Raw genomic sequence first — 15,382 nt, 5'->3', positions numbered from 1 at the left:
TTCTTCACTTGGCTCCCAGGACCTACCTAATGTCTTTTCCTTTTACCTCACTCACTCAGTCTCCATCTCCCTTCCTGACTTCTCCTTATCAGCTTGACCTTTGGATTCTCTCATGTCTCTGGCCTGAGTTCTCAGAATTCCCCTCTTCTCTATCTACAAGTCGTCCTTTGGTGGTGTCATCTGACATCATGACTTTAAATTTCATCTATACACTGCAAGGACTCACCTTTTTACCTCCCACCTAGTCCTCTCCCCTGAACTCTGGCCTCATACATGGAACTGCCTAGCCGACATCTCCACTTGGATATTTAATAGCATCTCAAACTTAACATGAACAAAAGTGAGCTCCTGATTCTTTCTCCTTAACCTTCCCCTCACACAATCTTTCCTATGTAAACAAAGGCAATTCCAGCCTTTCAGTGGCTCTGGTCAAAAGCCTGGAAGTCATTCTGAGTATCTTTTCCCCCAACAACTCATTCCCATACCTCACCATCCAAACTTTCAGTAATGCCTCTGGTCTGCAACATATTTTCAGAATCTAACCAATTTATTTTTTTAATTTTTTTTAATGTTTATTTTTTGAGAGAGAGAGAGAGACAGACAGACAGAGAAGGGCAGAGAGAGACACACACAGAATCCGAAGCAGGCTCCAGGCTCTGAGCTGTCAGCACAAAGCCTGGTGCAGGGCTCGAACTCACAAACTGTGAGATTGTGACCTGAGCTGAAGTTGGATGTTTAGCCGACTAAGTCACCCAGGCGCCCCTGGAATCTAACCAGTTCTTACCCTGTCCACTGGCACTATTGTATCTTGCCACAATAATTGCAGTGCACTCCCAATTGGTCTCTTTGATTCCACCTCAGATCCTTTATAATATATTTTAAACACAAAGGCCAGTTCTCCTTGAAAACATCCTTGAGATCTTGTCACTACTCTGCTCAAAACCCTCCAATGGATTTTCATGTCTCTCAGCATGAAGACCAAAGCCTTTTGTGTCCACTCTGACCTACTGCCTCTTGCAGTCCACCTTGCTTATGCTGCTCCAGGGTAAAAAGCTTCTTTACCTTTCCTGCTAGTGGTCTCCTGCACTTACACCCTTGGACCTTTGCACTCACTGTTGCCTCTGTGAATGTTCTCTTTGAAGTATCTTCCTGCATCTTTGCTTAAATGTCATCTTTTATAGTCGCATATTCTTAGACCATCGTGTTAATAGTCATCCCCTGGCCCCAGTGCCCTCTATGCCGTAATGTAACTTTATTTTCCCTCTACTTAGGACCATTTGATATATCTACTTTGCTTATCTAATTGTTTTTTGACTGTCTTTCCCCAACTAGAATATAAGCTCCATCAAACCAGGGGTTTTGGTCTGTTTTGTTCACTGCTGTATCTCAAGAACCAGAATAATTCCTGCCACGTGATACATATTCCAAAATCATCTGTTTAACGAATTAGTGAAAGAACACTCTATCCCCAGCTCAGGTGTCTTTCTGGCATCCAAACATAGTAATTCAAATGCCTATCAGACAACGTCAGGTTGACATGAAAACCCAACATATCCAAAATGGTGCTCATTATCTTCCCGATGCCAGCCCAAACCTATTCTCCCTTCTGTGTCCCAATCTCAAAATGCCCATCACCATCCACTTGACTGCACAGGCAGAAATTGGAATCATCTTTGACAACCTCTTTCCACACCCCACCATCTAACCCACCACGAAATTTTGTTTATTGTATTTCTAAGTTTCTGTGAACATGTTGAATATTGATTTCTCTCCTTTCCTACCCACATTTTTCTAGTTCACATCACTATTTTCAGTGTCCTAACCAGTCCTCCTGCTGCCTTTCTGGCCACTGGAGTAAACTCTCTAGCTCTTGTCTGATCTTGTCCCTCTTCCCAAAACACTTCAAGGGCTCCCCATCACCCACAGGATAATGCAATTTATAAGATCCTTCATGATCTGTTACTTACCTACTTCTGTTAACTCTTGCTTCCAGAGCTTTTCAGATAGTATTTTGTGTGTCGTCTTCAATGTTCTTTTTCTATCTCTTTGCCTGACTATCACCTACTATATTTCAGGTCTTAGCTCAGATGTCACTTCTCAGGAAGTGACAGGAAGACCTCTTCTCTGCTTTCACAGCACCGTCTACTTGCCTCACAACAACTCTGACCTGACTCTACTGTACCTGATGTTCACTTTTACATAAGCTCTGTTGGAGTTGACCCCAAATAGCATGTTCAGTGTTGTATCACAGGCACTCAAAAAAGAAAGTAGTTGAGTAAATGAATAATATTAAAATTCATATGGAGATGGAATAGTCATACTTTCATGAGTATTCCCACTGACTACAGCTAAAAAATACTGGCTACTATAAAGCAAACATAAGACTCTGAAAGACAGAAGGAAAAAGCAGAGTAGCTAGGGAACTTGAGAGGTGTGAGTACCCTGCATTATAAAAATTTATTTCTATTTATTCATTCATTTTTGCTGCATTGGTCTCAGACTCGGAACCAAAGAACATGGCGGTGTGGAAATACCACCACCTACAGATTATTTTAAAAGCTTCAACAAACTCTGCTCTCTCTTGCCCAACGAGGAGCAGCCTAGAAAGGTAGAATATGTTTAGATAATACTCTTTCTTTTCCAAACGAATACCAGGAAAATAGTTGCCCTAACTGCCAGGCATACAAGCAAATGCCAAGGAGAGAGACTTCCACTTTCACAAAACGGTAATGAGGTGCCTCGATATTGCCTCTGAAGTGGTATCAGGGAAGGCTAAGTAGAGAACTGGGACTCTTGCTGGCCAGTAAAGAGCTCCTTCCCTTCTCCCTTCTTCCCCTCCATGGTATCATGATCATGAGGGGAGACTGGACTCCCACTGGGGGACAGCAGTAATGAGGACACCCCCTCTTGGTTGGTTGTTAATAGAGGCTGAGTGGGGACATTGGACATCTACCTTCACCTGGCAATAATGAGGTAGCATACCCTTCTCTCCTCCCAGAGAGCTCTAGAAATTAATGGGTTACAAGAGATTTAAAGTATAACAAAACATGAAAATGACTGCTTTCAATTGAATATCAGTCATCCTAAGAACAATTGGGAAGATCTCAAACAAAATGAGGAAAGATAATTAAGAGATGCCAATACTGAGATGACAGATATTAGCATTATCTGATAAAGATTTTAAAGCAGTCATGATGATAATGCTTCACTGAGCAATTATCAACACACTTGAAAAATAAAGAATGTAGGAAACATCATGACAAATAGAAAAAAAATGCCTAGTGACTGGGTTCCACACCAGAATGGAGGAGTCAGCGGAAAGAATCAGTGAACTGGAAGAGAAAACACTGGAAAGTATCCAATCAGAAAAAGAGAGCAACTAGACTAAAAACAAATCACCTGAGCATCAAGGACCTGTGGGACTGTAACAAAAGATCTTATATTTATGTCACTGGAGTTTAGGCAGAAGAAGAGAAAACACATTCAAATATATAATGGCTGAAAACCTGACAAATTTGCCAAGAGACACAAACCTACAGATTCAAGAAGCTGCATGAACCTCAAACATAGTAACCCAAAGAAGTCCACACCAAGACGAAGTCTTGAGAGCAGTCAGAGGAAACAACACCTCACCTATAGGAAAAAATTCCTCCCTCTAAAAATGTTGTGCCTGGTTTTAGAATTCCCATAACAGTCTCTGAGCACTAATTTCACCCTCACCTACTCTGGGTAACATTGAGTTGTATCAGTCTTTAAAATCTCAACATTCAGGGCACCTGGGTGGCTCAGTCAGTGAAGCATCTGACTTCAGTTCAGATCATGATCTTGTTTGTAGGTTCGAGCTCTGTGTCGGGCTCTGTGTTGACTGCTCAGAGCCTGGAGCCTGCTTCAGATTCTGTGTCTACCTCTCTCTCTCTGCCCCTCCCCTGCCCACGCTCTGTCCCTTCTTGCCTCTCAAAAAATGACTAGACATTAAAAAAAATAAAAACAATAAAATCTCAGTTTTTCCGCATAATAACAGAAAACTACAGGTCATCTCTGCTTTATTTTAAGGGGTTCCTAGACAGCTTCTGGATGGGGGCTGGTCTCTGGAAATAACCAACCATATGAATAGACAGTTGAAAAATTTAGCCCCCCACTCCATCCCAAACTTCTAGGTAAGGGAGAGGAGCTGGAGATGAAATTAAGTCACCAATGACCAATGATTTAATCAGTCATGCCTCCATAATGAAACCTCTATAAATCCAGAGAGCTTCCAGACTGGTGAAAGCATTCACATGGAAGCCGTGTAGTGTAAGTTAACTAATTCCATGGGAACAGAGGCTCCTGCACTTGGGACTCTTCCTTACCTCGCCCAAGTACTTTATATAATAAAGTATCAAACCTGTTCAGGGTTGTGGAAATTCATCAATTTGTAGTTGGCTGGGCAGAAGTATGAGTCGACTGGGCACCCCATTTGCAGCTGGCATCTGAAACAGGGGCAGTCTCATGACACTGAGCCCTTTAACTTGTAGGATCTGATGCTAACTCCACGTGGTGTCAGGATTGGAGAACTGGATGGTGTTGGAAAAGACACCATATATTTGGTGTCAGAGAGTGTCACAGAATGAATATACTAAAATGTTTCCCTAAGCTTCTATTTCAAAAAATGGATCCCCTCACATCTCCATCAACAAACTGGATCTTACACAGACTCCACTAAAATGACTCAATGGGGATGCACTACCAGCCCAGAGTTTTCTACAAGTCTGTGTCTTTGTGAGGGCCCTTCCACTCCTTTCTCTGCCCCTGATTGTATTATGCACCGTTACTGTCCATTATCTTTCTAACCTGAGGGGAAAGCTGAAATGTCATCAAGTATCTGTTTAAGACTGCAATCACTATGTCATGCTTACTTTTGATGCTAAGGTTTTAAAGATAGAAGAATCACAGTGACACTTGCACAGGAGAAAGGTGTGGTCTAAGAAATATATGGGGGTCTCTGTCCAGGTTTCTAGCTGCTAAAACTTGAGTGACAGGCATGCCTTCAGTTATTCATAATGCAGCCCTCTCATCATGCCTGAGTTTATGCTAAGGAGGTGACTTAGGGTGGAGCCCCTAGAAAGTGACCAGATGGGGCTGAACTAGAAAGAGCAAGTGATTAGAGGGTTGGAACTGGGAAGGGGTGGGCTAGAGATTAGGCTCTATAAAAATCCTGAACCACAAGATGCTGACATTCCAAGTTGGTCAACACTGGAAGAACTGGGAGGGTAGTGGCAGCTGGAGAAGCAGAAGCTTCCGGGCCCTTCCCTCATACCCCGCCCTATGCATCTTTTCCATCTGGCTCTTCCTGAATTGCATCTTTTTATAAAATTGGTAAATGTAAGTAAATGTTCCCTTCAGTTCTTCGAGCCATTCAAATTCTCAAACCCAAGGAAGGGATTGTGAGAACTCCAATTTATAGCCAGTAGGTCAGAAGTGCAGGTGATAACCTGACTTGTGTTTGGCATCTGAAATGGGGGCAGTCTTGTGGGAACTGAGACCCTAGCCTGTAGGATCTGAGGCTATTTCCAGATAGATGCTGTCAGAATTAAGTCGTAGGACATACAGCGGTTGTTTGCTATGAATTGTAAAAAATTAAGAAACCCCCCCCAACACCTGGTGTGTTCAGAAGTAAAATGTGGCATGCAGAGGGGGAAAACAGAAGTTTTCTTAACAAAAAGTGCTTGTAGGTACTTCCTGTTTCACGTTTTAGGCACAAAAAAGTGCTATTTTTTGTAAGGGTGTCTAATTCCGATTTTTAATTTCCTTGCCTCTTTGTGAAATAATTTGGGTAACTTATGAAAAACACAAACTCAATAAAAGAGGAAGAAAAGAGGGCAAATCAGAATGAGAAGGAACGAAGCACTAGCTGGACCATGCAGATTTAGAAGAGATGGGCCCTCTTACTGCATAAGAGAGAGTGAAATGTGAAGAATTACCAATTTTTATCACATGAAATGAAGGAACAGAGCAGCTGCTTACGAGGGGTTCCAGAGCTCCCTGCATACTGGGGGTTGGACTGTGCACAGAGGGAAAAGTACACTGTAAAGGGTGGTGTCCTGTCCTCATTGGTGTTTCACAGTAAAGGCAAACATAACCCCTAGGAAAAGCCAAAGGTATATAACATTAAAAGAAAAGCCATCATGTGCTTGACAAATGTGGTTTTCAAGTGTTAAGTAACTGCCATAGCACTTAGACTGTACCTTCCATTATGTTCCCCAGATAGAATCATTTGGACTGGGATTTGGATAGGGAATCACTGTTAAATGGCTTCAAAAGTTACTTTTTGAGCTTGGGACCTGGAAGCAGAGCGTCCTATTGTGATCATGAAGGGCAGATTCTAGAAACTGGGCAGGGAATTGGCGGTGCTTACGTTCCAATATGAAATATCACAGGCTCTAGTCCGAATTCTTGTCAAGATGTACTCTTCTGCCTTCTTGGGGAGAAGAGGCCATAGGATGCTTGCACTCAAAACAGTTGGCGTTTTCCTATGACAGATGAGCCAGAGAGCCTTGGAGACCTCTTTGTGTGACCCAGGGGAACACGGCAGAGATGGAAGAAACAGTTTTAGCTGGAAACAGAGTTGGGAGTACTAGCTCCTTCACCCGGTCCCTGGCAGTGCTGGAGGGCCAGTTATCTCTCGATCACTGAACACACTGACTTGCTGCACAGCATCTAATTACATCTGTATAAGAGCTGGAGAGTGTCCTCCAGCAAAGGTGCGGCTGAGGTGTAAACACACCTTTCGGACATCCAAGTTGCTGCCCCAGCTGCTGTGCTCTCAAATCCATCCCCACGTTCTGCTGTTCCAATAATTGAGCATGTCCGGAGTGCTACTGCAGGCTGGTTCTCGGGACACACAGGACTTGTTGGAAGCTGACGTCACCCCCTGCCCCCTTCAACAGCCTTGCCAAACCTTCCTGAGACTGCTGGAGGTCTGGGGCAGTCCACCCAAATATCCTTCCTCGGTCCTTTGCTGGGGCTCAGGCTTCGGGGCAACTCTCCCAGACTTCACTTCCCTCTCTGTTCTCTCTCACACAGGCGTGTCTCCTAATAAAATTTGTGCGTGTTTCTGTTCTTGCTTTAGTTGATGTTTAACATTTTCAACAACAGAATTAGAGCTGGCCTATGTTTCTCATTGGGGGGATCTGCCAAATTCATGGGTTTTCTTGAAGCCAGATTTTGCCATAGAGGAGTACCATCCCTTATGGTAGATGGATTAGCACCTGAGTCACCTAAAAGAGTATCAAACTCTTAAATGCATAACAAAAAGGCATCTGACAATGCCATAGCCTTGCTTTAACATTAAGGGGTTAATTTTATTTTATTTTGAAAGAGAGAGAGAGAGCGAGAGTGTGAGCACACACTTGGGGGAGCGGGAGAGGGAGAGGGAGGGAGAGGGAGGGAGAGGGAGGGAGAGGGAGGGAGAGAGATCCCAAGCAGGCTCTATGCCCAGTGTGGACTCCAATGTGGGGTTTGATCCCACGACCCTGGATCATGACTTGAGCCGAAATCAACAGTCAGATGCTCAACTGACTGAGCCACCCAGGCAACCCAAGGGTGTTATTTTAAATGTATAGTTTAATCTACCTCTAGGCCCTGTTTGCAAGATGAAAGGTTGATAAAAGAATACTCAATTAATACTGCAGAGTCTTAATGAGTCTTAATCTCTCTCTCTCTCTTTTGGAAGCACCCTCATCCTAAGGCCTTTGGCATTTGCCCCAGGAGCTCACTCACAAACAAGAATCAATGTTTGTTGAATGAATGAAGGAGATGCTTTATGTGGAGTACGTGGTTCCTTTCAGAGCCTAAATATTCAATAGGAGGTTACTTAGAATAATATTTGATTAGACATCAATGAGAGTTTGAGATGTTCTTCAGGAGATGGGTATATACTTCCGCTAGTGTTCTATACGCTCAGTGATAGATGTTCATGAAGAAGAAATCTAAGCTAGAGAGTCTGGATAGGCAGAGAATGTACCCCATTGGGGCCAGTAAACAAAAGGAGGGACTCGGGATCAGTTGAAGATTCTTACCCCAAATGTCTGCATAGTCCTAGAAAAATCCCTTCTCCATTTTGGAGTCCAGAGACTACTGACCCTATCCTCCAGCAGAAAGGGCTTCTGTGGTGACAAAGTATACATGAAATTAAAAAAGGCAGAGGCCATTTGTCTTTGCTCATGTCAAATGGAAAAACAGGGTTTTTATTCTTTCAGTTTTTCAGCTGCTATAGCTCCACCCCCAAACTCTACCTTTTAGCCCCTTCTCTGATAAAGGTATAGTCTTTTTGTCTCCACTTTGGGTCTGATGCATACTTTTCTTCTAATAGCAATCTGTGTTGTTGCTGTTGTTGTAACTGGAAATGTGGTGGGCTTCCCTCCAACAGACCAGGAAGGTCAAAAGATTAGGTCTAGAGACTTCTGCGTGGTTGCTTAATACAGAGCTCATGTAGACACTTGCAAAGGAAGGTAAGGACCCTCTCAGGACTGATTACCAACTCAAAATGTGGGTTAAATCCTGCCCCTCACCGCTTCATTATAGGTTCCTCTTATTGTTAGCCACCAAACTAAGTCATAGACACAATTAAATCCCTTCACCGGTTTCACTGCCCTATTATTTCTTCCACTAGCAACTATATTCCCTTACATTTTCTTTTTAAGACATAGGAGTGAAAACTACAACCTCATAAACCAGATACTATTTTTGGATTTTCACTTCCTTTGGGAAATGACAGTTTGGCTTGTATTCTATGACTTTTCAGTGGTCCCATGAAGCTCAGAGCACCTCTTCCTGGAGGCCCATTTTAACATACCTCCGGTCTGTGGGGTACAGTTCCACAGTGACCACATCAAGAGAGTTCCAGGCCGAGATGGTCAATCCATTATACAGACACAGCACGCCTACCATCATGGATTCACTGCTGCCCAACCAAAGGAAGAAACAGCTGATCCCTGAAAGCACCATAGAACCACCTGCCAATGAAGAACACAAAAGGCTGGAATGTTTCTCATCATCTTAGTAGACCAAGAACCTTGGGTCTTTGACATCTCTCAGCAAAAGTGAATCCCAAGGGGAAGGTGTAGGCTTGACTTCATAAAGCTCAGGTACAGGTATGTTCACCTGTATTAAAAGTTTGTCTCTTTAACAGCCTTCTAAACACAGCAAGCATGAAATGCACATCATCAATTACTCAGCTACTTAAGTGGAAAAATATACATTAGTCACACATAATTAGTTTTTCAGTCTGTTAACTCATGGAAGCTGCTCAAATAAAATGTAATTAGACATAATTTCTAGTCTTAATGAAATGTCTTAAGGGATTTCTCCTCATCTCTGTGGGATGCAAATCCCTAAGAGCATAGGGAGGACAGTGGGAAACGGGCTCCCTGTGGATTGCAGGGGCAGCTCCTTTATTTTACATGAAACCAAGCACATACCCAGCATCGTTAAGCGCCCAATTCTGTCCATCAGGAGAGCAGACACGATGTTCCCTGGCAACACTGCCAGTGTCCCCAGGAAGTTGACAAAGTAAATCCAGTAGGCACTATAGTCATCATCAAAGGTAATCTGGCATCCCGTCTTGTTGTGAAAAAACAAGCAGTTGTGAAATTCGCTATCAATGAATTTATATGGCTCAAAATCTGTGGACACAAAGACAATTTATCAAGCTTTTTACAGTTCCACACCAGTATAAAAAAGCCTGTCAAGAATTCAGGAAAGAGTCATGGTATTGTAAACTCCTTGAGGGCTTCAAGGTCTGGCCAAAGCACAGGGACTGGTCTAGAACGTCACATTGCAAAGTAGCCTGAATGAAGGATATGTTTGTCGAATAAAGGAATAAATTAAAGAATCCACTTATTTTCTGATTTCTTATGGTTGGCCATTGCTAATTATGTTACTTGCTTACTTCTTTATAATGTTACTTCGTTCTAATTATCATGTTACATAAAGACTATCATTACAGTACTAATAGCTTCCCTACTACAATTACAAAAACAATTTGTTTCAGAATGCACATGAATCAGTCTTGTCGTTGCTATTTTATGGGCTCTGAGGCAAAGAAAAGGAACGGGACTTTTGTCGGGCTCCTTAGGCTGAATTTGTAACTTGAGGTCAAAGTGGAGGAACATACAAAGGAACAAGAGTTCCTTACTGGAACCTTGTTGGAAGCTCACTGCCGAATTTTTTCTTTTCCTTCAACTTGGATCTGTTCAAGGAGCGGGTGCAGAGGGGTGGCTTCTGCTAAGAGACAGTGGGAATCAAAACTGTTGCTGTCCTTGCTCATCAAGATCTGCCTAAAAAGCTGGTCTTCCGAGGTTGATCGGGTTAGAAGACAGTGACAGCACTCTTTACAAAACCCCGAAGGCACCTGATTCCACCCTGATCTGGAGCCGGGCAGCATTGGCTCCTGTCTGAGCATCAAGAAGGCAGGGCTGCCAAGAGTGGAGCGCTTTACTCCCACCAGTGTGGGGCTGTTATTTTAGACTCATAGGACAGATGGACCAGAGTGTAGGAGTGGGAAAGCATGAGCTTTGCAATCAGATAAAACTGGTTCCAAACGTTAACTGTTACTAGGTCTAAGAAGGCAGCCAAATTACTTAATTTTGCCAAGTTTCCACTATCATCTCAACAAATGAGATAATGAACGTCTAATGATAGTGAGTAGGAACCAGCATACAGTAGGTGCTCTATCAGTGTTTCCACCTCCCCCCTCCTATTTGTCCTGGAGAGTTTTCCAGACTCCATTACATGGATTGCATTAAAAAGCTATCTGATTAAGCATGGCCACATGCGGTCCGTTTCTGTTAACTGAAGTTCAGGCATGATCACTTAAGTGGACATCAGAATATGAAACCAGGATTATCAAAACAAACAAACTACAGGTTAATTCTTTTCTTCAAAATTGCTCAAAGGATTTTTTTCAACTTTGAACTTCAGCAAATCCAACGGCGTTAAATCTGACGGGAGACAAATAATGTAAGCTTAACCTGATTAAGGAAATTCATTCCTTTAAACTTTAATATCTACTTTCCCCATAAGCCTCTGCCCACACAGGGGTATCACGTTTCTGCCAAGAACTGGGCCATTTGAAGAGGCCCTAGGCAGGGCTAAGGAGCACACCTACCTGTGTTATCAAAAACAGTGTCAATAAATGTGCAGTTCTTGAAGTAGGTGTTGACTGAAGTCACATCCTTAAAGGTGCAGTCCTTAAAAACTGAATCTTTGAAAGTTACGGATTTGAACTTGATCCCTAGAAATCTGCCCAACACACACAAAAAATTCTTATCAATGGTTATGTCCATCAGGGTTCAAAGTGAAGTCAAGATCTGATGCCCCATTTATAAACTCTCCATAAAGGACACTGGCCTTTGAATTTTCTAGGCTCTTAGCTTTCCCACCTTTTCCTCATACAGCCTGTCCTTCGGCTAACTCATTGCTCACCAATATGATTTTCCACCAGAAGAGATGGCATTCAAGATAACTTCATTAAGCTTTTGCAATGTTGGCATAAGATTTTGTGGAGTATCCTATTGACGGTATAGTGTTTGGAGTTTACCTGTGGCTACTGATTCCTTATTTTTCAATCCTATCCTTTCGTTCCTGCTCATATGCCTTTATTTAAAAATTCTCTCTTTTGAGGTTAAAGGCTCTAACTTGAGAATGTGCTCTCATGCTCACTTTTAATGAAAGTCTGTTTGCCAAGCTAAAAACTCAAGACTTCTTCATTCTAGTGTAGGGATTTCAGTGATTCTGAAGAGAGGACATAATAATTCTGCTTCATTTATGTGAGAGATGATTGACTCAAGGCTCAAGAAACTCATAAGTTACACTCATTTCCATGAATATTTTTCTTCTCACAGCCAACAGGTATTCCTTGAACCAAGCAGACTGACTAGAGAGCTCTGCTCATTTTTGAAAACTTGTAGATGTTTCTGGGTGCTGCTGTGGGCAGGGATTATAGGTGGTGAACAGGATTAATAGTTATGATGATCCTAACATCTTAGATGTCCGTGTTGGTCAGGACCTCTAGGAGACACAGACTGATAGTCATCAGTGTGTCTTGGTAAGCTATTAACAGACCATGAATGTACACTTAGCCAGTCACTGAGAAGAAAATGCTGGTTCAACTGTAGAAGAAGTTATTATACCAAATACCACTCCTAGTAGGAACAGAAAGGGTCTGAGCTACCCAGGCAAGCAAGCTGACTTAAGATCTATATATTCTTTAGTACTTTCAAAATTGTTCTCACCTTAATGCCTGATTGCATTCATCAGCTCAAAGTGCACTGTGGCCTAACAGACTGCCATCTTAAAAGTAATCTTAGGGGCGCGTGGGTGGCTCAGTCGGTTAAGAGGCCGACTTCGGCTCAGGTCATGATCTCACGGTCAGTGAGTTCGAGCCCCGCGTCGGGCCCTGTGGCTGACAGCTCAGAGCCTGGAGCCTGCTTCGGATTCTGTGTCTCCCTCTCTCCCTGACCCTCCCCCTGTTCATTCTCTGTCTCTCTCTGTCTCAAAAATAAATAAACATTAAAAAAAAAAAAAAGTAATCTTATATGAACCTCTACTCCAGGGGTCTAGAGTAAAACCATCTAAACTATAAATTTTTCCACTAAAGAAGGCTAAGTAATGATGCATATTAAGAATATTATCAATTTTCTGAAATAGAACTGAATTTAGAAAGGGGAAACAATTTTTTAGGTTTTTTTTTTTATGAGTGGATAATATATACATAGGGTATACAAGGTACAAAGATCAAAACATCAAAAAAGGATAAAATAAGTCCTTCCCCACCCATTCCCAAGCCTCCCAGTTCTTTTGCCCAGAGATAACCAGTGTAGCCAGGTTCTCATGTGCTCTTCAGGAGCGTTCTGTATATGGACTGCTAGCAGACGAGACAAGTTATTCTACACTTTTTGCTTTGTTTCATGATAGTCTACACCCCGGAGGCTATTCTATATCAGTACCATGACACAGAAAAGAGTTGCCATTTTATGATACTGAATAGGAAAGCTATTTGGAAAAAATGAGTTAGCTGGTGGTATTTCACTTTTCCTAAAGGACAAACAAATAAATATTCTATCATCTTCTAAAACAAATATGTATGTTCTACAAGGGTTTTAATACTATTAAAATTACTAATCGCTCTATGGCTAATGTAAAACATTTCTTAGTGATGACTGAATAGTTGGCTTAGAACTTCAACAAATATCATTTAAAATATGTCAGAGACACAAACATATTAGACATTCTTAACAGAGTAACAATACTTTAAAAAATAAATGAAGTAAATTTTTACCCTCAATTAGAGAGCACTTGACTCTAAGGTTTTGGTGCAAAAACCAGTGCAGACTTGGGCTGGTATTTTATGTGGGAGAGTGAAGGTGATCCTACAGGGCTTGGCTAAGGATTAGGCCCCTCATGGAATTGCCAATTTAAACAATTATCTCCTAATTCATAATTCTCCCTTTCATTATACAGACTGTAAACATCCTATGGAATTCTTTCTTATCCTTCCAAACCAGTTATGCCCTGGAGGACCTTGTTCAGTTATTTAAAATTTTTACTTTTACTTTTACTTTTACCACTTCTGCATTTGGGACAACTTCCTAAGAATGATGTTAACCAACAGGAGCTCATACCGGCAATTATTGGCTCAGACAACAACTGATGGAAACAATGACCTTGTCTGTATCTTTCCCTCCCTGAAAGAATGGACCAGAGCCACCTTCCTGAGCCAGTTCTCTCCCCTTATCAAGATGCATTCCAGATTCCATCTTCAAAAATGTCCTTTGCTAACTTATTCCATATTTTCAAAACCCTTAACTTTGGGAAACGATTCCTGTTCTCTAACTGAGAGTCTTCCTGATACAATTTAATGCCAATTATTGATTTGGCATAGGGAGAAGGAAGGGGTTCTGAAAAGTGGTCCCCTTTTTCAGGGATAGGAGACAGGCATCAAATGACACTTGACATTTCTTCTCTGGATGAAATTACACTATAACCCATATTATTTTCTCACACTCTACGCTCTTCTCTTCCGTAACTTATTTTTGTTGCTTTCCAGGGTCTCTCTAAATTTTCTTTTTGTGCTAGTCGATTCCCCTAAATAAATCTAAAGCAGCTGTTTCAGAAATAGTTTTAAGTAAAATACTTATATACATGTACCTTATCTTTAAAGCCCATTTGGAAGTTTTTAAGTTCAATTTGAAAACGACTAAGTACAAACTAAAACAAACAAACTGTGCATGCTTCAGTGCAGTGAAGGCCAATGAGAACTACATTTCTCAGAACATATAGAAAATTAAGTTATTTCAAAGTTTCTGGACCTGCCATTGTCGTATTCCGCTCCAATATGCAACTCATTTGCTATTGTCAAGTTAACAGTGAAATTTGAAAATTTTTCTCTCTCTATCTTTTCGATTGGCAACACATTCGACTGCAGATGTTTAATGACATCAGGGAACCAAACAGATAATCCATAGTATCTGCAACGACAAAAACAAGAGTGAGTTTGTAAAGGTGCCAGTATACCAGTGGCAATGACCGCCTCCCTGACATTTTCAGAGAGGTGGTGGTTCCTGGAGAAGCACTTCTGATTGTGACTGTCTCCCTGTAACATTAGGAATCATTAAACGGTAATCTGTATTGCCCCCTCCTCGCCATGGTGAAATCTGCAAAAAATCAAGCTAGAGAGACGACTTGACCTAGGGAACCTGAGATGTATAATTCCTGCACTCTTCCTTTGGAAAGGAACATGCAGCCTATATCAACCACATGGCATCCTGATGCTGAAGTTTTTCTCATCACCCCAGCCTTCACTGAGCAACCTTGTCTCCCAGTCTGCTTGTACTAACTCCTAGGATCCAAAATGTGAGTACCCTTAAAGAATGACCTCCTTACTAATGGGGAATATTTCTTGGTTTCTACACTACTGTGATCCTGCTAGTCTGAGGGCAGAGAACCATTTCTCAAATGGTTTGAGGCTGGGAAAAGGGACATGCAGGTTATTTCCCTCTAATGTATTATGCCTTACCTTCTAATATATTATGCTAGCATATGACAACTAAGTCATGCTGCTGGGTTCTTCAATACAGCAGCTACTAACCACATGTGGGTACTGAGCGGTTGAAATGTGGCGAGTGCAATTGCTGGGTCATAGGGTAGTTCTATTTTCAACTTTTTGAGGAAACTTCACACTGTTTTCTAGAGTGGCTGCACCAGTTTGCACTCCCACCAACAGTGCAGGAAGATTCCCCCTTCTCCACATCCTTACCCTCGTTTCTTGTGTTGTTGATTTTAGCCCTTTAGACAGGTGTGAGATGGTATCTCATTGTAGTTTTGATTTGTATTTCCCTGATGA

At 41.9% G+C, this 15,382-nt stretch overlaps 1 protein-coding gene across 1 annotated transcript in view; it reads right to left on the bottom strand.

The window, feature by feature from the left end:
• The window catches only part of SV2C (synaptic vesicle glycoprotein 2C), a 162,905-nt gene that overhangs the window by 12,149 nt on the left and 135,374 nt on the right, over positions 1 to 15,382 (bottom strand). Inside the window, exons 8-11 of the mRNA XM_047069225.1 lie at positions 14,349 to 14,507; positions 11,147 to 11,280; positions 9,459 to 9,662; positions 8,834 to 8,993 (exon numbers count right to left, since the gene is read on the bottom strand). Of these exons, the coding sequence (XP_046925181.1) occupies positions 8,834 to 8,993; positions 9,459 to 9,662; positions 11,147 to 11,280; positions 14,349 to 14,507 (657 nt within the window). The remainder of the gene's footprint in view (positions 1 to 8,833; positions 8,994 to 9,458; positions 9,663 to 11,146; positions 11,281 to 14,348; positions 14,508 to 15,382) is intronic.

The sequence above is a fragment of the Lynx rufus genome, unplaced genomic scaffold (genome assembly GCF_022079265.1).
Source record: "Lynx rufus isolate CCGP_SWC_20201006 ecotype Redwood Valley unplaced genomic scaffold, mLynRuf1.p SCAF_1, whole genome shotgun sequence".
In the NCBI taxonomy this organism is placed as follows: Eukaryota; Metazoa; Chordata; class Mammalia; order Carnivora; family Felidae; genus Lynx; species Lynx rufus.
This window is presented reverse-complemented; position numbering and strand designations above follow the sequence as displayed.